General features: G+C 39.9%; 1 protein-coding gene across 2 annotated transcripts; it reads left to right on the top strand.

Annotated features, from left to right (window-relative positions):
• Positions 1–25243, top strand: CCNT2 (cyclin T2). 2 transcript variants are annotated; one of them, XM_035556118.2, is made up of 10 exons: positions 1–243; positions 754–835; positions 8272–8400; positions 9489–9549; positions 10676–10738; positions 16937–16982; positions 18321–18484; positions 20413–20483; positions 20708–21857; positions 21956–25243. In XM_035556118.2, exons 1-10 carry the CDS (start codon positions 20–22, stop codon positions 22018–22020), a joined length of 2055 nt encoding a protein of 684 aa, XP_035412011.1. In that variant the 5' UTR covers positions 1–19; the 3' UTR covers positions 22021–25243. The 2 variants fall into 2 exon arrangements, with proteins under 2 accessions (XP_035412011.1, XP_035412012.1); XM_035556119.2 differs by lacking the exons at positions 1–243; positions 754–835; positions 8272–8400; positions 9489–9549; positions 10676–10738 and adding an exon at positions 13925–14136 and having other exon boundaries at positions 20708–25226.
• The last annotated feature ends 1274 nt before the right edge of the window (positions 25244–26517 follow it).

Genomic DNA, 26517 nt, shown 5'->3' on the forward strand with positions numbered 1-26517 from the left:
GGGAGGGGGTGGCGGCGTCATGGCGGCGGCGGCGGGCTCAGGCGCGGGCTCCTCAGCGCGGGGCTGTGGCGGCGGCGGAGGAGGCGGAGGCGGCGGCTCGGCGGCGGCGTCGCGGTGGTTCTTCAGCCGCGAGCAGCTGGACAACACGCCCTCCCGGCGCTGCGGCGTGGAGGCCGACAAGGAGCTCTCGTACCGGCAGCAGGCGGCCAACCTCATCCAGGACATGGGCCAGCGCCTCAACGTGTATCCCGGCGGGGCTGGGGCGGGCGGGGGCCGGTCGCCGTCGGTAACCCTCATTAACCGTCATTAACCGTCCGTAACCCTCATTAACCGCCGTTAGCCGCTGGGCGGGAGGAGGCCGAAGCCCCCTCCTCAGAGGCTTTGTGGGCGGGCGGGCCCCGCGCCGCCGGCTGGAGGCTTGCGGCGGCCCTCGGGCTCCCTCCGAACCCGGCCAAAAAATGTTTAAATTGGGGTAAAACGCAAATACTCGAGCCCGTATCGCAGTGCGTGTCATCAGGCGGGGAGGGCTCGCGTAATGAATGAGGGGGCCAGCCTGCTACCGCCACGCTGCCAGTGGAGATCCGTGCTAGTACCAGCTAAGTACGGCGTAATGCCACTCAGCATCGCCTTCTCAGGTTGTTTCCAGTTGGAGATGCTATGTTGGATGCCAGGGTTGGTGTAGAAGGAGCAACGCTTTCATTAGTTGCAAACAGTTTTCGTAATATCTGCTCTTTCCTTAATTTGGTCCTCCAGATCTCAGCTGACAATAAATACTGCAATTGTTTACATGCACAGGTTTTATATGCACCATTCCTTCACAAAATTCAATCGAAACGTAAGTATGATTTTATGCGTTGTAATAATGTGCCCGTATTTTTGGCAGCATAGCTAACAAGGGTCATGTTCCTCTGCTGGATTGGAAAGTTCAGTGTGTTTATAGGCCTTCCAGCTTCTTGCCAATGGTTTACTAGTGGTAACGATACTTTCTCTTCAACTTTGAATTATTTTATTTTGTTTTCTGCCATCTAAACAAATTGAAAATAGGCACCATCAGCAAACACATCTCAGATGTGTGACAAAGGCATTTAGATGTTTTGAATCTGGCTGGTGCTTATGTGCTGTAGTTGGGAAGGCTGATGTGCAGGAACACACATTTTTCTTAATGAAGGCAGCGGCAGAGCTAGCATGGTGTGTCTGACAATTCTAATGTGGGTAGATGTGTATCCATATGGATTATGTATCTCTTCTTGAAAACCAGTATAAATTCATTTTACTACTCCTGTCTTAAGTAGCTTGACAATAAGTCATGTTAGACAAGAAAAATCTGCTGAGAAAACGCTGGCCGTCCTGTTTCATCTAATGAAATGAGCATGCTGGATTTGATTAGTGTGTTACGAAGAGCAGAGTTCTTCAGTAAAACTATTCTTTGTAATTAAGTGTTGTTTTTTAAGCAAGGAACTTAAGATACCGACTTCAAGAGTTCAAGCTTTTTATTTTATGTCCATAGTACTGGATGTAATAGAAAAAAACAGTAAAATAATATTCTAGGTATCCTTTATATTTTTTTTTAAGTACTTCATGCTAACTTTGCAAGAGCAGTGATGATGACATTATGTTATAAAGTGGCGAGGATGACTTTTTTTCAGACCTTGGCTTTTTATGACAAAATAAATTAGATGCGTGAAAGATGTTATGATCTCGACCAGAGTAGGCCGTGGTCTACCAAGGGGTGGAGTGTTGCAAACCTTGGTCGGAAATTTGGGTGGACAGTGATTGCAGTTGGTCACAGCATTACCCAACTCTTGTGTCTGGTGTTGAATTTATTGTTGTTGGCTGAACAAATGGGCATCTTATTTGGTGTTCGCTGGGGAGGGAATACATAGTAGCTTGTAGACAGATTTCAGAGGTGTATCTAATTATTTTTGTGCATAATCTGAGATAAATTCAAACTCAAGCAGCAAGCTCGTTACCAAGACTGTAGTTCTTCGTGTCTCTGAGATAAAAGCTAAGCCTATAAATACAACCAGAGTCAAACGTGCATCAGTCTGAAACACTCAAGAGGAAGAAATGTATAACGTGGGTTTTATGTAGTGTTAGAGAGCTGTGTGTTGAACCGGTGGACGTATAAACCAGAAGGTGCTCCCCTAAAACAGTTCTCTGGTTGTAGAGCAAGAATAGCACACACGAGAATCAAGTTCAAACAAGCTTTGTAATGAAATACGTCTTTTAGAAGCACTTCTGTACTATATCAAGCGAAGGCAGTAAAACACTTGTTCCATCTTCTCCCCCTCCGTGCGCTGTGCCACCAGTGCAGAAGTAACCTGGAGCTGCTGAGGCACCTGGAGCTTTCCAGGGCTCTTTGTGGGTGGTTTGTGGACTTGATGAACTAGGAATGGAGAGGTCGCTCCGTGCAAAGGTACCTGAGCAAGGGCTTGTGATGTGATGCGTCACCTGCTAGATTACAGTTTGTCCTCTTAGCTGGTAATCGAGGATAGATTTAGGTAGCAAGAAGCTTTAGCTGCTGTGTTCTGGTTTTTGCCAGATGCTAGAAATTGCTGGGTCACTTGGAACTGGAAGCACAGCGGTACATGGATACATAGTGCCCTTGTTACGAAAACTAAGCTTTCAGTTATGTTTGTGAATCTTAACATTTACAAGTTAGCTATGAGATGGCTGAATGCCATGGAAACTCCAACTGTTAAAGCAGGATAAAGTGCATTGTTACGTTAAATCTCAGGTAATTATATTCAACTAAAAGTTGAAAGGAAGTGCTCTGCAAGTTTGCACTTGGTAATATTGATTCATGCTGAATAACTTCCAGTAGTTCTTAATAAGGCCAGGCAGTAGCTTTCTGTGTGTACTGATGGAGAAATTACTTATTTTCCTATTCTTCTATAGTGAATGGGGAGCCTCTTTCAGAATTCTTACTCCCAAACCATCTGGCAGGTTCTGTGTTGAGAAACAAAAAGCAAAGGACTGTAATAAATACTTAATATCAAATCTCCAGAGTACTTGGCCCGCTGAAAAAAACTAACAGTGTTCATCCACTGCAAGAAGAAACTAGCAGTTGAAAATTAAGTAATAAGGTACTGCTAGGTGGGAGACCTAGCTAAAAAGGTTTACAGTATATACAGCATATCAATTAACGTGTGTGTGCGTGTGGTGATGTGTATCCATGGAAAGAAGGGAGCTGAAGGCTGGAGTAGAAATTTAGACAGCCTTTAGCTGGAATTCTTTATGATCTCTAATTGAAGAAAAATCAGCCTTTATTTTCTTGGCTTACTGGTAGGTTAATGTTTTCAGTTGAGTAACACACAGTTGGGTATTTGTGCTCCTGTATGGTTGCTGGGTTATGCAAATACACGTGTGTGTCTTACATATAAGTCACGTGCACTTCATTGCTGTTAGTAAACAGGTCTTCTAGTGGAAGCTTGTTTACTGAATAACTGTTGGCTTAATGCTCTTCTTTTTATCTTAATATAATTTTATTCCTGAACAATTTTACAGGCTGTCAAGATTTTGAGGATCAGCTGTGAATAGGGACCAGAACTCACAACCATATGTTCAATCTGTAGAGCCACAGGGGTGGGACATGACAGTTAATGTGGCCAGTGTGTTTTGATTGTGTTGCGTTTACTGCTCTAAAGACCCAATATCCATATTTTTACTAAATTACTGTGGTTTAGCATTTTGAAATACTATGGTTTATTTATAAAGTACTTCCAGTTGCAAAGAAGAGCGTGTTTATTTGATGCCACAGTCAAAGCGCAGTTGCAGTGCTCCAGTATGGTGGAAACTTGCTTAAAGCTGGTAAGGAGAATTGGATGCCCTGACTACTAATCTTCCCTAGCCATTCAAATCGTGTTTCAGTGTGAATCACCTCAGCAGTAGTACAAGTCATTACTTCTATTTTTGCAGCTGACCAGGGCACAGTAACTTTGGTTTGCTGAGCACAAACTTAGTGCTAAGATCAGGGAGTGGGAGAGCTTGCTGACTTTTCATAGGAAATACTAGCCTGTAACAGTAATACTTCAAAACATCTCAAAAATTAAAATTCTTCTGAAAATACTACTTCTGTGATAGTTTGTCAGTTACTACTGTATAGGAATACAGCTTGTAGAAGTGTACTCTTCAGTACACTGATTTCAAGAACAGGAGGGGGAAGAATTTGTGGTGTGTTGGAAACGAGAGGTAAGGCATCCAAACGGTAGCTGTATTTTTAAATCTAACACTTAGAAGTGCTGTGTGGAATACCAAACAACTAGTTGAAAATATACTTGATGACGGCCAGTTTTTCTTGTGACATGCAGTGGGACATAGTAAAGTGCCTAAAGAGAGGCTGCAGGAGGAATTTTTCCTGAGGTACAAGGTAGGTGAGTTGAGCGTGCAGGGTTTGGGGGGGTTCTTTTGTTTCCTGTTTTTCTGTTACTTCCCTGTCTTCCACACCCCATCCAAATTGCAATATTAAAGAATTGACTTTGCAGCTGTGCGAGTTCTCAAAACTTTCATAATACGCACCACGCTTCAGAGAGGCTGGTTGTAGACACTTCAGATCTGTTTTCAATCTTGCAGTTTAACATATTTGCTGTTTTTATGCAATATAAGCTGCTGGTAATAATTACTTTTTTTAAAAAAAACAACTTGCAGTTCTTTGTTGCTCCATCATAGAGTGGCACTTGCAGCTCCGTCGTAGACTGAAACCACTTAATGTCTTGAGCTGCTGCATATCAAGCCTAAAAACATACTACTAGTGGCATTAAAAGGGAGAGGGAGTTCTCAGAAAGCTGTGTGCATGCTGGAGATGCATTTTGAGGTTATTCCAAATGTCTTCATTGCAGCAAGACTTTGTACAAGATGTCTTGTACTTTTGGTGTCGAAAAGGACTTGTACCACTTCTACCAATAAAACTTGCCCTCTGACTATCATAATAATAAGGATTGTATGTTTTGTATTTTTATTTCGTTGGAACTTGGTTTCTGATATTCTTAGCTAGTAGGAAAGTGGAATTTAACTTCATAAATCACACGTGTTCTTCTGCAGATATTTCTCAAGTCTTAAATATTTTGGATGTGTAATAATTCACTTTAATTATTTCTTCTTATATCAAATGAGGATGCTTGTGTAGCAGAAAGCTTACAGCTTTGCCAAGTCTGTCTTTAATACTGCTTTTTTTCTACCTTGCTTTTTCTGCCATTTTTGAGAATTGGAAGTGGTTGGAGCCTTTATGAGTAACTTTGCAGTTACACACTTAGCAGGCGATGCGTTCTTCACTGAAGACTATGCATGAAATGTTATTAGGATGTCTATTTTCCTCAAATACCAAGGGAGGCAAAAGTACTGACCTACTCTAAACTGGGAAAGCGAACCCTAGTTCTAGGCAAGACAAAGACCTGAAATTCTTTGGCCTGAAGCCAATGCTTTAAGTAAGTAGATAATTGTGGTGTATGTAGGTTTCTGATGAACCAGAGTTAAATGCCAGTTAATCACTTTGACTTGTATAAGCATACAGAACTGTTTCATGTAAGGTCTTGGAGATCAGGAATTATGTGGAGACTTCTTGGCAAGATCTCAGCCTTTTCAGTATGTTAGGAAATATCCAGAAGTCAGCCTGGTGAAGGCTGTGCGTTTTTGGAATGAAGTAAAACCTTGGTGCGGTCAGACGTAGAATAATAGAGAGTGAGAATTTGCTGGTAATTGAGTTGTGCAGCTCTCGGTTGCTTGGTTCCAGAAGAATGTCTTTGTGAATTGTAAATATTTTCATGGTAATAGTTGGATGTTGCTTTTTTCAGAAAAGAAAATGGTGAAAATGCCATGTATGGAATTTGGAACAGAACCACAGGCTGGGTAGAAATAGGCCTTGTATTCGGATGTATTTGACTTAAATTTCTATGTGAAGGTAGAAGAACTAAGGTCTGAATGCAGTAACCTGAATGGTGGGATGGCAGGGCAGGAGGGAGAGAGCGAGCAGTGGAGTTGGGTTTGCTGCATAGAGGAAGACAGCTTTTGTTGTGTTCAGTCCCCAGCTGTGACTGCTGAGTGTCTTGTTTAAATACAAAAACAACAAATAAAAACTGAGTGGTCATGAGGGCACGGAAAGGATCACTTTATCTTCAAATGAAGCTGCTTCCCACTCTCTAGGCTGTTCCTGATTCCATCCACTTCATGACTCAGTTTTCCTCCCTCAGTGACTCCACTGTGCTGAGTCCTTTCTATGCTAGGTTCAGGCTTCAGTCCATCATGGTCTATTTACTGCAGCTCTTTCTTGGGTAAAAAGTGGAGCCTGCTCTCGTTAGTTAACACCTCCTTGTGTCTGTCCAATCTCTTGTCAAACTCATTTCTCTAAAACTGTTGATTCTTAACTATTCCCAGTTTCCTTTCTTCTCAGTAGTTCGTGTTTCTTTGGCTTCCCAGCCCTGTCTGCTAACGTGGGTTTTCCCAGAAGCTCAGGATTATGTCAGAGAATGTAATCCTTAGCATCAGGTGTCAGCTTTGGAGATGACTGCCCTTGCACGTGTGTACTACTGTACTTCTCCTCAAACCTGTTGATATTTTAGCTTTCAGAACTCCAGAAAGTCTTTCCTTCACATGTAATATTTAGAAATTTGTCTCCTGGCTTAAGTGAGGCATATTTTAAGTAGTACAACCCTAGGAAAGGGAATTTATTCCAGAACTTCATGTCTTTACTTCAAACAATGTGGGTATGAACTTCTCAAAAATCGTCAGGATCTTAAATGTCAGTGCTAATATGGCCTTGTTCAGCACCACTTGGCTTTGATTTCACTCGTTTGTAAGGGTCAAGTTACAAATTCCTTGAAAAGGAAGGAGTTTTTTGTCTCAGTTGTGAGAATTTGCTGCCTGTGACACAGTGGTGGTGGTTTGGTTTTTGTTTTACAGTACTGGGTTTCTTAACAGCACGTTTCTGTGCATCAAAGGGTATCACCTTCCCAGGGTGTCAATTTTCCTCAAGTCTGCCAGCTTACAAGTTCTCCTTAAGATCTAAGTGGACATTTCAAAGTGATTTGAGGAGCCTTTAAATGTATCAAGGGAGCACTTGTTGCCTCTTTAAATATAATGGGTAATCATTAAATGTTCAGTTCTAATTAGCTTATTGCAGTTTTTCATATATTGGGAATTTCATACCAAATGTTTAATTTTGGCATAACAAAGGGCTACTTACAAAAAAAAAAGTCTAGGGGGAGTATGACTGCTGTTCAACTCATTCAGTCTAATTCTGTGTGGGCACTGAATGAAAAATCCAATACCTGCACTATTTGCACTGTGCATCACTTAAATACTCAACAAGCATCTATTTAAATTCCTGAAAAAATACTTAATTTTAACCAATTCAACCTGCTGATATTTACATGAACATTTCTGCTATTATCTTAATTCGTGTTTAACACGGGCAACTTCTGTGTACAAAGAGGGCCCTGATTCTTTTCAGTCATGTGTGGTTAACCATGTTCCACATGTAGATAAATCAGTTATTCTAGCTGACAGCTAGGCATCAAAACTATTTAATTGCAAAATCCTAGGTGATACAGCACTGAGTAGGTGCTTTGCTGCCAGCTTATGACACCTAGAGTTTTATTTTTTTTAATTTTCTTTAAATGTAACTTGTAGTCTTTACTAACATCTGATATAACTGGTGTTTTGTGAATCTTTGTGCTTTGCTCTCCAGGTACTACTGGGAGTATAGTAAAGTTTCTAGGAATAAACTTCTGTTCCATCAGTGGCTGTGCTAAGATGTTACACTTACTATGATTCTACTTCTATAACCTATGTTTATGTAACAAACTATTTTCCTTAAAGTTCTCTGCCAAGTTGCTTGCTTTTTAGGAGAACCACATGCTAGCAGAACCTGAGATCAGCTTTTTTGACTCATGCTGAAAAGGTGGTGTAACGGCCCGCTACTGTGCTAGGACTTGGACGAGCTTTCTCATCAAGTGTTTTTAACTTGAAAAGTCACTTCTGGTGTGGCTAAATCTTCTTGACCAAGTCTGTGCTTTTTGTGTTGAACTAGAATTAGCTTGACCTCAGACATCTCACTCAGTGTAACGTAGCATTTATGTTACTCTTTCCACATGGTGCTGGGAGGATTGCATTACTTATAAAATAAAACATGATTGGTTATTTTTACCATCTTGCATGATTTCAGAACTGTTTAAAAAAATTAAACCTCTAAACCTTTTCTAATTACTAGTTTGTGTTGTCCATAAAAAATAAAGTCCTACTTGTAAAAAGTTAAATATGTGTGTTTTTCTTCTTCAGATAATATCTCCTACGGCATTGTTCTTGGCTGCAAAAGTGGAAGAACAGCCACGGAAACTCGAACATGTTATTAAAGTAGCACATGCCTGTCTTCACCCTCAAGAGCCACTACTGGATACAAAGAGTGATGTAGGTGGAAGTCATGGTTTTAGAGATAATCAAATGACGCTTCATCTGACGAGTTGTTACATTGTCTTGACTGGATTATTGCTGTCTGCATACTAGAAAAAACACCTGTGTTTAAACCATTCAGATCTTTTGTATTACTTAATGTAACTAGTTGAGAACTCAGATATCTGTATTACAACACTTGGAGAGGTTGCTTCGCCTTAAACTTGCATTATTTTTAAGACTTCCACACGTGTAATAGAAATCTTGACGAGACATTCAATGAGAGGTTTCACGCGTGGTTCTGTAAGTTCTGCACATTGTGTAGAGAGTTCAGGACACTGAGTATTCCCCTCTCTCAGCCAGAGGCTGACTGTGTGCTGTTGTCTACCTTCTGTTTTAAAGGATGCCATACAGGCAGTCAGCTACTGTCTCTGCTGTACATTGGTCTTCCTTTCATTTGCCAGACTTTGTACAGCTTCCACTTACTTCTCAGTTTCCATTTTCTTTCCTGTCATGAAGCTTCCTGGAACCAACTATAAGGAAGTATGGTGGAAATGCACCAGAGTTGCTCTGCTTGAAAGTCAGGCTGAGCCAGTTATACCCTGCTGGACCTGAACTGACATACAAAACTATTTGCTGTGCTCCCAGTTCTTGGAATGACACATGGAGGTGGATTATATATACATTGGCGCTCAGAACACAGGGCAACTGGGTATCTCCAGCTGTATTTTAAAGTACTTCTGAAATGGATAACCTGCTTAGAGATAGTTAGGTCTGCACTGGCAAGCCTCCATAATGTATATTGCATTCCCCATTTTCCCAACAATGCTTTGCTGGAATAACTCTGTAAGATTGGAACTAAGTAAGTCTTACTGTGAAGGATGGTTAGGCTGGTGTAACTGAGGTATAACCGAATTTACAGTAAGGCTTATACAAGTAGAAGGAAGTCTTAGTGCACTAAAGTATTCTGAATGCTCAGTGCTAACTAGCATGGTTAGTGGTCTTTAATTTATGTTGATAATGCCAGTGTTCAAGTAGGAAGTGTGTAATTGAAATTTTGAGACGATGGATGCCTACGTCTTGACGTGTTTGCTTATTTGTTTCAGGCATACCTTCAGCAAGCTCAAGAGCTGGTTATACTTGAAACAATAATGCTTCAAACTTTAGGTATGTCTTTCTAAATGCCTGTTGTGCAGCCAGTTTACCATGAGACAGTCATGGGACCCAGGTAGCTGGATTTTTGATGTGCCTTTGGTATACTAGAATTTTACTATTTTTTTGTATGCAACTTCTGACCTGTGAGTCTAGTTTTATATCACCAGTTGCTGTTGTGTTCACTCTGGAGAAAAAAGGCATACCAATACTTGTCAGATAAATGTTTCTGACAGTTTGATGGAGTAGAAATGTATACCCTTCCAAATAGATGTTATTCCAAGGTAGTAATCGTATTGGTATTTCTTTACACAACGTAGCATGTGCTAGGTCAGCTGTATGTGTTCTGAAGCACTTGGCAACAGCTTTATATACCAAGTACTCTTCCCCGTTTTGCCTTTCAATAGCAAAATACTATCTAGTTGAGTAGAGTTGCTACCTCTGAACATAGCAATTTGTAGCGTAACCATTTAATGGATTCAGGTAATTCCAAAATCAACAATACAGTGTTCTGATAAGAAACTGTTCTGGCTTTAAACTAACATAAATAGAGACAACTACAGCTGGCAGCCCTGAGAACACTGACTTACTAAATACTGCTTTGAGTGTATTGCTTTAAAAAAAAGGGAAGAAAATAGTAGTGACCTACTTCTTAAAATAGCTTCATAAACAAAGATAGGCTTCTGAAGTGACTGACCTACAAATTGACTTAATTGGTAATCTCATAGATGGAATATGTTCAAGCCCCAGAAATGATTGAATAAAGCAGACGTGTGCATACATACACGTTTCAGTGTCTGTGATACAGCTCGTACTGATAAGTATATTAGAAACTGTTCATGCATGTTCAACCTGAAAAATGCAGTAACTTCACAGATCCTATGTAGGACTTGAGAGTAATGCAGGGATGTTTTACTAATTGATCTGGAAATGGCTCTAATATTCAGAAATATAAAATGGCAGAATAAGAGGCAGTTAAATAGTGTTACATGCTTAAATAGTGTTAAATACATGTTAAATAGTGTTACGTACTGCAGTGCAAAGGTTTAGCAGGTATTAGGTCTCTGGGGGAAGGAAAAGGTCTCTTTTTTATTGTACAGATGGAAATGTATAGTTCTAAAACATATTCTTAACTCTTCAGGTTTTGAGATTACCATTGAACATCCGCACACAGATGTTGTGAAATGTACGCAATTAGTGAGAGGTCAGTGGCTTTTATCCCCTTCCGTAAGCCCTTTTTTTTTTTTTTTTACATTTCTAGTAAAATTTATAGGTGATGTTATTTGTGCAGTATGATCAATTATGTTGTCCAAAGAGTTTGTTTAAGACTAACTACTAAAAGCTTGATCTTAACCATTACAGTCTGACGAAGAGTCCAGTTCTTTGTCCTTCATGAATTTTTCTTTTGCTTGCTTATTAGCTTTGATTGAATAATCTGTTCGATGTTCTTTCAAATGACAGAAGCAATTAGTAGTTGAGAACTAAATTCTGGGTTGATTATTTTCACTCTGAAGTAGTTTTACAAAATAAAGTTTAGTCTTTGTGCTGGTTGATAGCTAACAGTAGCTTTCTACCTTAATTTTTTTTAGGTAATGAGCTGTGGGATATAAAGAGTGCATAGCAGGTCTGCTATTGCATGCAAATACTTAAAGATGTGACTAATTATCCTTCTAGAGAAGGATGTACTTAATTTGGATTGGGTGGTAGCAAACCTTCAACCATTGGTGTTTCATATCCTCTAACTTATATGCAGTTCATTAACGTGACTCTAGCTAGAAATCTGTTTTGTTCTTCAGTATTTTTTTGTAGAGTGTTGGTACACCTTCTTTAACTCTTAAATCAGTTTCCTTTAGAGTTCTAAAGAACTTTTCATAAGATGGAGGATGAAAAATTGGGGATCAATTGAAAAAGCACTTAAAATCAGCTTTTTCACTTTGATCGTGTTCTTTAATTGAAAATTGGAAATTATTAGACTGTAGTTGTTGATCTTTAGTCATTAGTTGTTTGCATTCTTGTTTGCATTGAAAAATGCAAAGTTAAATGCTTCAAAGTTGTTTTTCTCCCCCCTTATAAAATATAGGAAAGGTAGGCGTAACATTATCACGTTAACTAGGTCTGTTTTCTAGTAACTCTAGAATGAAAGCTGTTCTGTGAGGGAAAAATATTTCTTCTTTCTCATTTTGAAGTAGCTTAGTGGTGTAATGTCTTCAGAGTTTGAGGAGAGCTGGTGCCATTTGTAGCTTATTTGCATTTAAAGTAGCTTTATTGCAATTCTTTAAGAAGATTCTTTGCTTTCTGTCCAGATTTGATTGTGAGTCAGTGCATAAGTCTGATTGCACCTAGAATCCCAGAGTGAATCAGCAGCTGTAAAGTTTTGTCATGTGTTGTGTTTTTTTTTTTTTTTAGCTCTTGGTCAATATAAAAGCACACTTTTTGTTGATTTTGTGTGAGCCCCTGCACTATAGCTCTGTGTTTTGGGGGAGTGGGGAGGGGTGATAAGCAGTATTGTAGCTACTCCAGGATTTCCCCATTAGCAAGTGTGTTTTACTGGAGCTTACAAGAAGAAAGGCATATGTTATGTAAACTTCATTTCCTTTAGTCAAGGGTACATAACCATCTAAGACAGTTCAGCTCTTTCCTGTGCATTTTGTGTGCTGCTTTTGTGTAGTAACACAGTTCGTACGCTGAAGGTACATGCTACTTTTAATGCTACTTTTAAAACTTGGAATTTTAAAGCTAGTAGTTAATGTCAGTGCAGTTTAACAAAATACATAAAATTCAAAATTATATGAAGTCCTGAAATCTGAAGACTCCACTGAGGGCTGAAAATCTACATACCTCAAGAACTGGTGCAAAGTGAATTTAATACTACAGGTGCTTGAAAACTTCCTGACTGGAGTAGGCATGCTTCCTGGTGTAGGTACATGCAAGTAGGATTCTTGACAGCATATCCCCCTCCTAAGGGTGGTATGGGCTATGAACACAAGGCTTGAATAACTCATTTAAAAAGCATGGAGGGAAAAAAAATAGATTAAAAATGTAGAGTATGAAATCTATAATCACACTCACAAGTAAAGCAAGTAGAGAATAATTTCCACAGAATTGTATGTATCGAGTAAAGAGATGGACTTTGGGGCACAGTGATACTGTGGCATGATTTTAGTTCTCAAAATCTACTTCTTGGACATTGTTGTTTTAATGTGAGTGCTACACTTGGATATCCAGTCCTGAAGCTTTCCACATATATCGAAAACTGTTGTCAGTGTTGATCCCTTTAGCCCTAAGGGCTTGACTGAGAAGCTGAAGAAATTTAAGGTTTCTTCATCCAGTTCTGGTAATATGCTGTCTTGGACATGAAGTATTATTCTAGAAGGCAAAGCGATCCCTTCTTATATTAAAGGGGATTAACTTATCTATTATGATTAAAACCTTAAACTCTGTTTGAGAGGAGAAGGAAGGGAAGAAGATAATTTGGCTGACTGCTCAACTGTCAAAAGAGAGGCTACAAGTTAGCTGAGGTATGCAGCTGTGCTTAACAAGGCTGTGGCTCAGCACCTGTGTGTTGAATTGCTGTGTGGTGAGAAGGTGCCCTGGTCCCTCAAAGAAACTGGCTAAAACTTAAGTTTAATGAAGGTGCTAAGAGAAAGGCTGATTCCTATATTACTACTTATCTTGCATCCAGGATGGTGTGCTTTATGCTCTCACCTGTATTAATCTGTAATTCCCTTTAAGAGATATAAAAAATGGGTTCTGTTGCTGAGGCTCACAAGTTCCAGCCAAGTCCTTTGTCAGATGACCCAGTGACTAGTAGAGGCGTACCGGAACAAATTCCTGGAAGCTGAACTAGTAAGGGGGACTTGGTGCAAATCAACATAATCTGCTTCAACATACAACTAAAGGAAAAGTTGAACTCTTCACGTCTGGTTGAAAGCCTGTCTGAAAGTAGTATTAGACAAGACAGATTATTGTCAGTAAGGGGTGACTGGGTAGGTACGTAATGACTCATGATGTTCAGGCATAAGGTGTATCTAATTATTCATTCTGATCTTCAGAGATCCGTGGGTTCGTTAAATTGTTCTATCTGTACAGTTTAGTCAGGGTAGTAGACAAGGAAAGGTGTGGGCTCAGTCTTTTTTCTGCACCATTCTTCCTCAGTGTCAAGAGACTGAGAAGAGGAAACAGGACCATAGTTCCTTAGGTCCTCTAAGGAATCTGGGGCAGTGGATCTGTAAAGGCCCATCGGCAAGCTTCAGTGCCCATTCCAAGGATGCTCCAGTGCTGAAGAGGAGAAGAGGGGGAAAAAAAAAAAAAAAACCTGTTCCTGGTGCCAAACTACCTTTACTGGCTTGCGTGCTAGTTCAGCAGTGAAGCTGCCCTAGTGCTGAGACCATCACAATGTCCTCTTAAAGCTCGGGTGCAAAATCAGTCTGTTCTCAGCCTGGTTCTGGTGGAGCTGGAAGGGGAAGGATCTATATTCTCATCCACGTCTTGGGAAGTCTTCAGTCATTCCTTTTTCTGTGTTGGTACATGACACTCCCCTGGAACCGAAGATTGGATCACAAGGATTTCTAGGATTGTTCTCGCTGCTCTGCAGGTTATCAGGTATCTTGAACACCCATGATCCTTACTAATCTTTTGGAAGGTCACTAGCAAATTCTTCAAACATACCGCAGTATCTGTGTGCACAGCTGCCGTTGGTTAAGTCAGGCTGATAAAGTCTGCAAAAGAGGAGGTGAATCTGAATGAATCGGCTTTTTCAGAGGGTGCTCTAAGGAAAACTTAAATCTCAGTGGTGTGGAAGGATCTTAGACGCCAGCTGTACTCCAGCCATACCACCGGCAGCCTTCACATTCTGACCTTTCACCTTAGGCTTTCACAGGCCTGTTCCCACTGTTTAAAAGCTTCCAAGAGAGAAGCCGCCAGGACTGCTCAGACCTGAACACCTGCACCGTGGCCACCTCCAGTCCTTTCCAGATACACCAGGTGTCTGCCTACATAGCTCCATTCGGAGCCTGTGGCTTTGGTTTTCTTTTTGCTCAGAAGGATTTTGGCAACCTTTCTGTCTTTTAATATTGACTGGCTTATCTGCAGCCTCCTCTTTCGGGGATACTTGCCTACATTCTCAGGGTCCTAGGCACAGCAAGCCTCCATGCTCCTAAGGGTGACTTGCCAATCGCATTTTCATGATGATCTCAAGATCAAAGGTAGTTAGTGTGAAGAAAAGATTCAGAATATCTTGGAATTGCATCAGTTGAACTGTGTGGCCATGTCCAATAAGAAGTATTTTGGTTTCATATTGGTAACTTCTTGAACTCAGTAGTTTTTTTGGGATGTGTATTGAGACAGCAAGTCCTGTTTGAAAATCTTGATTACTAATTAAGTAATTCCCTGCCTTACGGTTGCTTCTGCAGCGGTGAGACAGGTTAGGTGTTTTTAAATCACTCCTGAATGATATAATATAAAACTGATTGTTAATGGCTGATGTCAGTCATCTGTTCTGAGGCTTGTGAGTTGTAACAGACGAGCTGTGCTGGCTTGTTTTAACCTCTGTACTTCCAGATGATTGTAGTTTGGAGATGCACCTTCCACGAAAGGAAATAACAAAATACAGGAACCAAGATTGATTAGCTTTTAGTGGATAGATTCTACTAAACCAAAGCTGCCCCAAATGTAAGAGAAGAGTTTGGGACGGTTGTTCTCAGTGGTGCGTGGTTTTGGCAATGTTGAGAATTTAGCTGTAATTACACTGAAACGTGTACGATACTGTCTAGAGGATAGGTTAAGGTATTTATCACATTAACTTTTTGTTGAGGCTAAAACGTGTGTTTCAAGATGTGATTCTTTTCTTCCAGGTATGTGTTTTGATTTACTCAACTTTCAAGCTGATGTTAAATAGAAGTTTTCTGGCATCTGCTTTTCCTCCTTTTTCAGATGTGCCATTTCAGTGAGAGTAGAGATGCTTCTTGGTCTGGTCCCGTAATTCTAACGTGTTGTAACTGTACAGAACGTAGATATGATTGAAGAGCCTTTAAACATTACTTTGATGAAAAATGAAGAGCACGATATCAATTTCAGTCTTATTAAAGCATTCTATATTTTCATTTGTTTTAATAGTCTCGTTTCACATTCTTTGCTAATACTGCCTTGTACTTTGGATGGGAGGGAGAAGAAATTGAACATAGCTATCTGACATAAAATTACCATTATAGTTCGGAAACTAAATATTATAGTATAATACTGTCACATAGCTCACCTTTTGGTTATTATGGATTAGCAGGATCTATGTAGCAGTGGTTCCTGTTACCTTGCTACTTCTGTATTCTTTTCAGATTATGGCACTGCCCAGCTGTGTAGCGTGAAGACGAACCTGATTTATACCCTCTGGCAATCATCCCATTTTTAATACATGTTCCTTAAATTAAATTTGAAAGGCCATTGTAGTATTTCTCAAATTTAATGGAAAGATCACTTTTAAAATAAAGATTTGTGACAGTGTACCCTTTGACGTAGAATTCAACAATACCCTTTCTGCAGGTAGCACTGCTTTCAAGTGATAGTGTCAAAGTAAGAATTCAATGAAGGCTGCATTCAATCCTTGGTTTAAGCCATTGTGCCCAGCTATCCCATTATGTATGCGTTACAGTAGGTCCTTTACTTGAGTGAGGATCACGGGGGCTTCCCTGGTAGGGGCAGTGCTAGATGTTGTAGCAGTGGAAGTCATTGGCTTGTCCTTTTTGGTATGTTGAGGTCCTGGGTTGGTTTTCTTTCTGCCTAAAATGCAGTCATTTAATTCATATCAGAAGCTTCAATGGAGATATAACAGAAATGTGGAACAAAATGTTGTGAGTGCTGTGCTCTTGATCGGGGGAGCAGAAAACTTGTTTAGTTTTGTTAACCATCTGTCTTGGGAGCTTGCTGTGTTCTGAGGTGCTGGGGGAGAGACGTGGTTGTGTTTTGGGGGTGGGCTGGGTTCTCCAGCTATCCCACCGTGTTCTCAAAGGGCAGAACTTGCACTGTTGTAGGAACTGGCTTTTATTGACTGCCTTGCTGCAGTCTGCAGGTGGGGCAGGGTTACGCTGGGGGGCAGCTGTAGGTGAGAGTGGGGAAGTAGCTATGGCTGTCACGTATGAGGCTTTTGTGGGGTAGATAAGCAAAGGGAAACTTTGGTCTGTGGGTTATCTCGGGGTCAGAGTCAGGGAACTGAAGGACTGGTCCATCTCCACTTGCTGAATATGATGGGCACTTCCGTATCTTGGAGAGATCTTAAAGGCTAGCTAGTTAAATTCAAATCAGTTCTGTGAAAATAGGAAATGGTGCTTTTGGAAGGCAAAATTGCTTCAGTTTAGAAATGAACACAAGTTAGAGTAGATGCTTAATCTCTCTGTTTTTCTTTTTCTTACAGCAAGCAAGGATTTGGCACAGACATCCTATTTCATGGCTACCAACAGGTTGTTATCCTGAACCTCTTTGTTGCACTGTTGTAGCACACTATAGCTTCCTTTACTGCAGGGCCCCCTACATGTGTCTTACCCTTGTTGCAACAGGAGACTGGGCCATCTACAGTGGTGGTACCTTTCTGTTTGCAGTGCGGTGTATTGTACAAGGGCCTGACGGCACAAAGGGGTTAAATGCACAATGAGAAGTGTAGTGGTGCTTTCTGATGACATTTTCTCGATTGTGAGTGCATAAGTCTAAAATTGGTAGCCTGAATAGCAGCTAAAGATTACAAAGAGATAAACTTAACCTAGAAATTCGAGCATCTTGGTAAGTACAAAACTATTTCTAGTTTACACTTGTAATTAATGGCAGTTTTCTCTTAACTTTAAATATATTGATCCAATCTTAACTTATAAAATTGTAGTGGGCCTAAGATCTCTTCAACCAGTTGATTTTTCTTTTCCAATATACTAGTAGTAGTCCAATGTTCTTCCTTTTAGAAACAGTTCTTTAAACTTAATACACAGTTTTAAAACTTAAGTACTTGTATTAAATTTAACGGATTCCAGATGGGGATTGTATATGGGTAGCCTGTTGTAGAAACCTAAAATTTGAGAGCAGACTTCAGTCTTTATTTCTTGATTACTCCAATTTATTTCTTGCAAGACAACTTTGAGCTTTACTTATCAGAATTCAACTGTGTGTAGCTAAGTTTTAAGTAATACCTACTACTGGTTGGTTAGAATTCTTCCAACCAAGCATTTCCTGGGGGTTCCGTAGTGGGCAGTGTTCTGTATTGAAGCAGCTGTTAAGATAAGCTGTGATAAAGTGGTGATACTGAACCAATGCTTTTGTGCTGGTGCCAGCTGGAAGCTGAAGTTGAGTTCACAAATATCCCAGGTTCAGGCCTAGTGAAAGCTAAGCTGACAAGTAATTCATTGGCCTCTGTTGAACTTGTGTGTACCTCCATCTGCTAGTCTAATTTGGAGACTGCATAATGAGCTGTATGGTTTTTTACTGTAGGTAGAATTTTAATTGACCATATTATACTAATTTCTTTCTTAGTGCTTAAGTACAGTAGAGTAATTGGTAAATTTCTTTACTGTTAATCACACCTTTTTATAGAAAAAGCAAATTAAACTTTCTGCCAGATAAATGCCCTATCCTTTGTTTTATTAAGGTAGTAAGATATATTTAGAACTTAATTCAAAGTATGTTCCTTGAATTAATGTTTATCTGCTGTTACTTGACAAATGATCTTATGCTGTGTGTTAATGGTTGATTTGTTTGTTTTTTATTTTTACATGTTTGATTTCCTTTGGTTCCTCATTATGAAATTTATGCAACAGTCTTCACCTTACTACATTCTGTCTTCAATACAAGCCTACGGTGATAGCATGTGTGTGCATTCACTTGGCCTGCAAGTGGTCTAACTGGGAGATTCCAGTATCAACTGATGGAAAACACTGGTGGGAATATGTGGATCCTTCGGTTACTCTGGAATTGCTGGACGGTAAGTAGTGCTGCCTTTCCACATCTTGAGTTTCAAGTGCTTATTAATAATGTCTGTAAGAATAGGAGCACAGTACAGTAAGAGCTTTAAGCCTAAAATAAGTTTCACTGGCTTCGTGCAGAGGGTCCTCAGATAAGAGGAAGGTATAAGACAGGGAAAGGCTTAGGAGGATAATTTTGAGACCCTTCTGATTTCAGTTTGTGAGCTGGGATACGCACAGACCTTTTGTTAGGTACAGGTTAGAGTTTGGCTTTTAAGGGCTTTCCAGAACAGGGAAAACATCTAGAGGAACATCTGTGCAAATCCATGGAATCCAGATAATTTTATGTACACAGGTGTTCAAATGTATGGTGTCACTGAGACAGCTGTTCTTAAAACTCTACATAAAACTAACATCAGCAAACGTAATTCTGTATTAACGTAAGCAGAGCCTATGATACCTCAAACTCCTGCAAAAATAGTTTTCTCTTGTTAAATGGCTTCTTTCAGGAAGAAAACACACTTAGAAGACCATATGCCTAGAAGTTTTACCATCTTTTGTTCTGATCCTGCTTTGCATGTTGTTATCCAGTAGTACCTGGGTGCTATCCTGTTACTTTGTGGATTGTAAGGTTTAGAAGGCAGAAATGGCACTTAGCACAGTGGGGCCTGAACTTGAGGCCTTTGTACTTGACTTATGTAGGTGGTGGTTTTTGGGGGGTTCACATCCATTGGGCTTTGCTTGTAGTTCTAGAACGAAGAATTATTTCAGAGAGGTGATGATGGAAGCCTCCAGGTGTGGTATGGCCCAGCATAGCTCCCCGTGACCTGCTCTTCATGTCTGCTGAGCTTTCATTTCTTACTGGCCTGATTATATTTTGAAAATGCAAACCGGAGTGGATGCCACGTGAAGCATAGCACCTGAGTGAGCTTGAAATTGCAAGCTCAAATGGCTCTGTCTTAGGATTCTTTTAAGCTGTACCTGTAGCTTCAAATTCAGCCACTACACTGCCTTCTCAGCTGTCTGTTGCCTGTGCGTGTTTGGTAAGCGTGCATCCTCGTGATTCTTGAAATCCTGTGAGATGTGTGCTGCGAGCCTGCAGTGACCGCTGCTTAATTCTTTAGGCGTCTGTGGAGCTGGTGTGTGAAACAAAGACTTGGGAGCAGACTGAAGTGGTGAGGTGCTTTTGCACTTGGGAGCAACTTAGTTCGTAACTTGCTGTGGAGTTCTGGAGGAGCCAGTTCTTCCAGACCTGCAGTAGGGCTACTCCTGCATTTGAGTTCTGACTGTACCTAATTTATTTTTAGCTTACAAGTAACATGAAATTTCAGTTGAAAGTATTTTTGTTGCAGCTGACAAGTGCAGAGCCCTAGGTTTCCTTGTGGGCCTATTAATTGCAAGGACTTCTTTAAACTCAGCCAGCTGCTTTGCCTTGAACACAAATTAACTGAAACCTGTTGTTTAAAATAGTGCTTCCTAGGGTCCCATGGCTGATGTTTTGCCCAGAACTGTTACTGGTTGCTCTTGAAGTTCAGTGAAATGACTGAAACGGTGACTTAGAGGTTTAGATTTTAAAGGAAATTTAACGTCACACAAGAAATGCTTAAGCTGGATAGCAAATGTGTTATTTTAAGAGCTGCTGTTTGTACAGTTTCCTCTAGAAACTTTTTGGTCTAATAAATATAGACTCCGTAAGAGTATGAATAAAAGCTTAAATGCGGAATCTGCTTTTCAGAAAGCATGTAGTGGCTAAAGTCTGTTGTGGTGAAATACTGCAGCCATTTTTGTTCAGCATTTATCAAACAAGATTTTTGATTAAATATCTATTCAAGTCATGTGTAACCTGTACTGCTAAAGCAGTATTCTGTTAGCCTAGAGAACCGATTAAAGGTAAACCTGCTTGTTACAGAATCAGATGTAAAACATGTGTTTTTGTTTTTCTACCCAGAACTAACTCACGAGTTTCTGCAAATACTGGAAAAAACACCTAGCAGGCTGAAGAGAATTAGAAATTGGCGGGTAAGAAATTTTCCTGTAACAATTCAGCAAAAAGAAGTGAACTTGTAGGAGAACTATGAATCAAGGGAAAAACTGGAGCTTTATCCTATTTATTCTTTATTCCTGTAGCTGGGCTGGGGGACGAAACCTTGAGTCAGCTTTTATCCTCACCTTTGGGCTAAACTGGATGTTCTTTACAAGTATTCTAAGCTGTGCGTTTTCTCACTTCTTTCCTTTTTGCATAGGCAACTCAGGCTGCTAGGAAACCTAAAGGTGATGGACAGGTATCAGAGAACTCGCTTCTTGGTTCGTCTTTGGTCCAGAATTCCATTTTGGTGGATACAGTTACTGGTGTGGCTGCGAATACAAGTTTCCAAAAACCATCGACATCATTTCCTGCACCAGTACCTCTGACCTCAGGAAGTATTTCTGTTCCAGATAGTCATGCACCTGAAAATTTGGCAATACTAGCAACCGGGATGCCAAGTACCTCATACAATTTGGCATCCCACCAGGAATGGCCTCAGCATCAAGAACAAAGCAGGACAGAACAAATATACTCTCAAAAACAGGAGACGTTACCTCCTAGTCAGTATAATATGAACTTCCAGCCAGGGACGTCTGTACAGCTGCACTCGGGAGTACATCACAGACCCGACAAACTTGCCGAGCATTCTGCTGTCAAACAAGAGTATTCTCATAAGTCAGGAAACAAACACCACGGACAAGTTGCTGCTCCCGTAATAATTCCTCAAAAAATGTCTCTGGATAAATACAGAGAGAAACGCAAACTAGAAACCCTTGAACTGGATGTGAGAGAACACTACGTAGCAACCCCAGGCGAACAGCCACACAAAAAACACATGCCGGCGCAGACAGCCAGTGGTGCTTCCGTTACGTCTCCTATTAAAATGAAAATTCCCATCGCGAACGCAGAGAAGCCTGAAAAACACTTGTCTGATAAAAAAGAAAAGGGAGGCTCGCTCAAACTCCGCATACCCATCCCGCCCACAGAAAAGGGTGCCAGTAAGGAGGAGCTGAAAATGAAAATTAAAGTTTCCTCCTCAGAAAGACATAGCTCATCAGATGAGGGTAGTGGAAAAAGTAAGCACTCAAGTCCACACGTTAGCAAGGAACACAAGGAAAAGCACAAAGAACACTCTTTAAATCGCCACCACAGTATGGGTCACAAGCACTCCCATTCGCACAGTGGCAGCAGTAGTGGCGGCAGTAAGCATAGTGCTGACGGCTTAACACCGACTGTTTTGAGGAGTCCCGTTGGTCTGAGTAGTGACGGCAATTCCTCTAGTTCCGGCTCGTCAAGGAAGAAGTTGCACAGCAACGATGCTTCTCACAACCACCACTCCAAAATGAGCAAAAGTTCCAAAAGTTCAGGTAGTTCATCTAGTTCTTCCTCTGTTAAGCAGTATGTATCCTCTCACAGCTCTGTTTTTAACCTTCCCTTACCCCCTCCTCCCCCTGTCACATACCAGGTGGGCTACGGACATCTCAGCACCCTCGTGAAACTGGACAAGAAGCCAGTGGAGAACGGTCCTGATGCCCATCACCAGTACAGTACAAACAGCCAGCATATGGACTACAAAGACACATTCGACATGCTGGATTCGCTGTTAAGTGCCCAAGGAATGAACATGTAGTCAATTCTTAGGTGGTTTTTCTTTCCTTTTTTTTAATTTAAGAATTGTTAGAACGGAAAACTTCCTACTCTAGCAGTAGCAACACCAGCTGTTGCTGCCATGGTTTCAGTATATGTAAGTGCTGCTTTATCCTTCACTCTGAAAAGAAGAGGTATAGTAAACGAGTCTTTATCTCCACATATGATAGTGTTATAAATACTGTAATAGCATGGAAGGTGCAAAAATCTCAGTATTTCTACAACTGCAGCTAAGAACAGTAGAATGAACGTCTGCTTTTAGGTGCATAGGATGCCTCGAGCATTGATTATTTATAATTTCGAATACTGCAGCCACAACTTTTTGTTGCTTAGTTTTTGAATGAGTGTAATTGTTTTCTTGTGTATTTATACTGTATGTATGATTTGCATGTTTTGAAGATAAAGGGATTAAAACAGTATACTGACAACTGTTTACAAGAAAGTGGAGAAAAATGTACATACATTTTTGTATGTTTAGATATACCATAAATACTCAGGATTGGAGCTGCTTGTAAGTATAACAAAATACACATAACTTTATTTTATCTTGTCAGAGTCCATCAGTTATCCAAACCAAGATGGCACTTTGTCTTGTTTATCTTTATAAACTGTAGGCCTTATTGGAAGCCACTTAAAAGGGACACTTCACTAGAGAAGGCATCCAGTACCACGTAGGGTCTCCACCGCACAGTATTACCCACGAGGCAGAAAACAGGGTGGGCCCCTGCTTGCTGACTGTGGCCAGAGCTTTGAAATGTCCCTAATTTCTTGAAGGAAAAAGGAATTAAAATAAAAGTTTACATAATCTCTTGATGTGAAGTGCATTTAAATGTTTATTGGCTTGATGCAGTAAAATAGACACAGAGCTGTTAATAATGGTTATGTAGATTTAATGTGACTTAACTGCAATTCATAACTGTCATGGTGGGAAAATCATCTTTTTTTAAGAAGTCATAATTTATTTTAATAGTAAACAAGGGTCACTGTTTCCATTACCATTTCAGAATAATATCCATGTTCTGAAATCCAAAAAGTGTACTTGTGTGTGATGCCATATTTCTTTTACAGGTGAATGCAGTCTTCACAGTAAATAAGAATAAAACTATTGATATCCCAACTTTATATTCCAACAATAAAATAGTATTAATTGATTCTGTGCATTGTACTTGTCATTAGTTACCAAATTGGAAGATACTTGTTCTGTTTTTTCAGCTCTGTGGGGAAAAAAAATCAGTCTCCCAGTTAAACCACTAGCATACATTTTTATCTGCCTGCAAGTGTCAGTGTTACAGCTCGTGTGCTCTTTCCACAGTGTTTTGCTCTTAAAAAAAAAAAAAAAAAAGACAGGTGTGAATGTTCACGTGTTCTCAAAGCCAATACTACAGCTCAGCCTGGATAAGTGAACCAACTTTCTGGGTTCTTACTCAAAACTATTCATAAGCTATGAAGTACCTCAACACAAACTCAGTATATAGTAGCAACAGACAGTTCTTAGTCACTTATTTTAACTCAGAAGCAAACAGGATGTGAAGTAGGCTTTTGCTAATTTTGCCAAGCCACCTCCTTCACTTAGTGCTTGTGTAATTCTGTCATCTCAGGTGTCAGACCTGACGCCTAGCCCTTCCAGTTGTGTTACTAAAGCGTGCTTTAAATGGTAAAACTGCTCAAAACCTACCCAGATGGTAGTTGCTGTATGATGTAACTACAGGTATATCAATTACTATGTAATACTCTCTTTCCAGTAATGCAAACGCTTGTAATTACTTGAATAAGTTTTATTTGAACTATGGATACTTTTTTTTTTTACACTAAGGAATATTTAAATGGAAACCTGATGGCATCTTCTGCTAAATCTAACCTGAAATCTTGGCCCATGTACAAAATGCAAAGCTGTCTTATCCGTACTGTGGTTGTTTTTCTCTGTTCAGAATGTATTTAAACCCTTTGTTACATTTCTGCATTGTTGAGTATTTTATATCCTTATGTCGTCTGTTTCCTTTCTGTCTCAGCTCTAATCTTAGGTCTGGCTTTTAGCAAATGTAATCTGCATTAGATACTGTCCTAGGCTATAGCATGGGCAGGTGGATGAAAAAGCAGTAAGTTGTCTTAATTTTGTCTTTAAAGCACTACACTGCTCTTCTTTTCAAGTCTATTTAAATAGTTGTGCCATGAAATGCATCTTATACAGCCACTTTGGATAAGCAATATATTGTACTGTAAATATAGCAATTAATGTCGTAAGTTGGAGTTGAAATGTCTGGATGATAACTAGTGCCTGTCTAATATAAATTGGAAAAGAGCATAGGTCTTCATCTTAAGGTGCTGTTTCAGAATAACTATTTCCTATTTTGATTCTAGGAAATTGTGAAATCTTGTGGACAAAATGTTGCTATGCTACCTTGAGATCCAAACTGATTTTTGGTTTCTCTGTAAAGAATATCCATAAAACCCATTGGTTTTGGTTTTCAATGTGACTGTAAATATGTGAAACTGTACTTGTCTTTGTGTGCGGAACTAAATTCAGTGTGGTGGGAGTAGGGGGTGAGAGGGAGGGAGAGGACATGCAGTGAGATGCCACTGATGTTCCCTGACTGAAACCCACTGCCAATTAGTGAATCGTGTGAATTGGGGCCTGGCTGAGGTGTGTGAAATGAGTGAAAATTCATTCACTGATCAGCCTCAACCTCCCAAGTGAATGACTGAATAAATGCAATAAAAGGCTAACAGACGACACTATTACTCTGTTCATCACTGATTACAGGTTTTTTGTTGTAAATCTGAGTACATACATTATGTAATTTTGTAAAATTAAGCTTTAGTGCAGACCTTGCTATGACACTATTAAAAATATTCCCTTTTTGTGAGATACAAGGTTTGTAGAATAGTGAGATTCTTTTGTACATTGAACCTTAATTCTGTTCCTAATGGTGGAAGTGCTGAAGTAATGTATCTCACTGTGATCTGGTACTTCGGTATTTGCATAAAACAGCAGTTCTGTATATTCTTTTGGCAAATTGTAAATATAAATGTTTCATATTAGCATAGTTGAATTTTTGAGGTACAGCCATTTGTGTGAGATTAGAAAGACTTTATTTCTAAGAAATTGTAAAAAAAAAAAAAAAAAAAAGTATTTTCAATAAAATTCCCTACCTCACCTCTATTGTGCAGAAATTATCCCATTTCCTATGTTTAATTTTCCAACTTCAGTTGTAGATCCCTGTTTAATTATTGGCAAAAACAATGATTTCCATCAAAACAATCAACTAGTAAATTATTTTGAAGTTCCATGTATAACTTGTTTCCCTTGCTTCCTTCATGTTATGGTGCTCAGGCTTAGGAACACACTGTAAATTCTGTTTGCATGCCAGAAAAGCAAAACCTAGACACTTTACAGCATCTTAAGAGATGCACGTATGTTTTCTCATCCAACGTGGGTGTATGAGCCTGTACCACGTAACTTCAGTGTACAGTGGCTGGCCATGCTTGATAGCTCTTCCTTTTAATGGCTGGGAGGGGAAGGAGGGAAGAGGGTGGTGACAAGAGCTTTGTCTCTAAGACCACAGGGAAAAGGTTCCCAGTCAGTTCTGCATAAAGGGGATTTAGCAAACAAGTTGTTTGCTTTCTTTAATTGCAATGTAAACACATGTTCCAGAAATGAATTCTAAAAATAAATCTTAAAAGACTTGAAAATTATGCCAAGCTGAATGAGCTAATTCATTCATTCTTTCTCTGAAACACTTAATTCCTTACCCTTTAATTTAAAAAAAAAATAACACCAGGAGTTTTCTCTCACATTGCTGTGGAGAATGACTGTTTCGCTGACTTCTCCAGAGGCGGATATAGCAAACCCAAATCAACTCTCTAAACTCAAAAGCTGGAAGTACTTGGTTTTGATTCCTATGTGTTCCTGTACTCAAAACTGCACCCTTTTTCTATGGTAATAGTTCAGAAGTTGTGTGTTCTTTGGCAATACCTGTAAACTTCACTTCCTGAAGCTGCCTTGGGGTATGGGACCCTATGAAAATTAGGGGAGAAAACTTACTCCGCTGTGAGTGCTGGAATCGCTTCCTCAGGGGAGAACTTTTGGCCTTTTTGGATTATGTGCGAGAGAACTGGCATTTAGATAGGGTTGTAGAAAATGGCAGCAGTTCCTGCTGAAAGTTGTGAGAAAGCTGTGCAAGTCGGTGCTAATTTTGAACCTGAACCTCAAAAGATTGTGGGTTTTCTGAGCTTGATGTCTGCTTCCTTGAGAAGTAAGGTCGATAAATGTATTTTGAGATGCAAATTTTTACGTCATGGGTGGTTATAGTTTCAAGACCAGTGCAAGGTAGTTGGGTTGGCACACCTATGAAACCTAACTTTCCTGAACAGTAGCTCAGA

This window comes from Cygnus atratus, chromosome 6 (genome assembly GCF_013377495.2).
Source record: "Cygnus atratus isolate AKBS03 ecotype Queensland, Australia chromosome 6, CAtr_DNAZoo_HiC_assembly, whole genome shotgun sequence".
NCBI classification, from domain to species: Eukaryota; Metazoa; Chordata; class Aves; order Anseriformes; family Anatidae; genus Cygnus; species Cygnus atratus.

Bases quoted from the DNA above. Each gene is read 5' to 3' on its own strand.
- CCNT2 (XM_035556118.2), top strand. From the start codon at position 20: ATGGCGGCGGCGGCGGGCTCAGGCGCGGGCTCCTCAGCGCGGGGCTGT. The intron at 244-753 runs GTATCCCGGCGG...TTGGTCCTCCAG, and splicing joins ATGGGCCAGCGCCTCAACGT to ATCTCAGCTGACAATAAATA. The intron at 18,485-20,412 runs GTAAGTAGTGCT...TTTTCTACCCAG, and splicing joins TACTCTGGAATTGCTGGACG to AACTAACTCACGAGTTTCTG.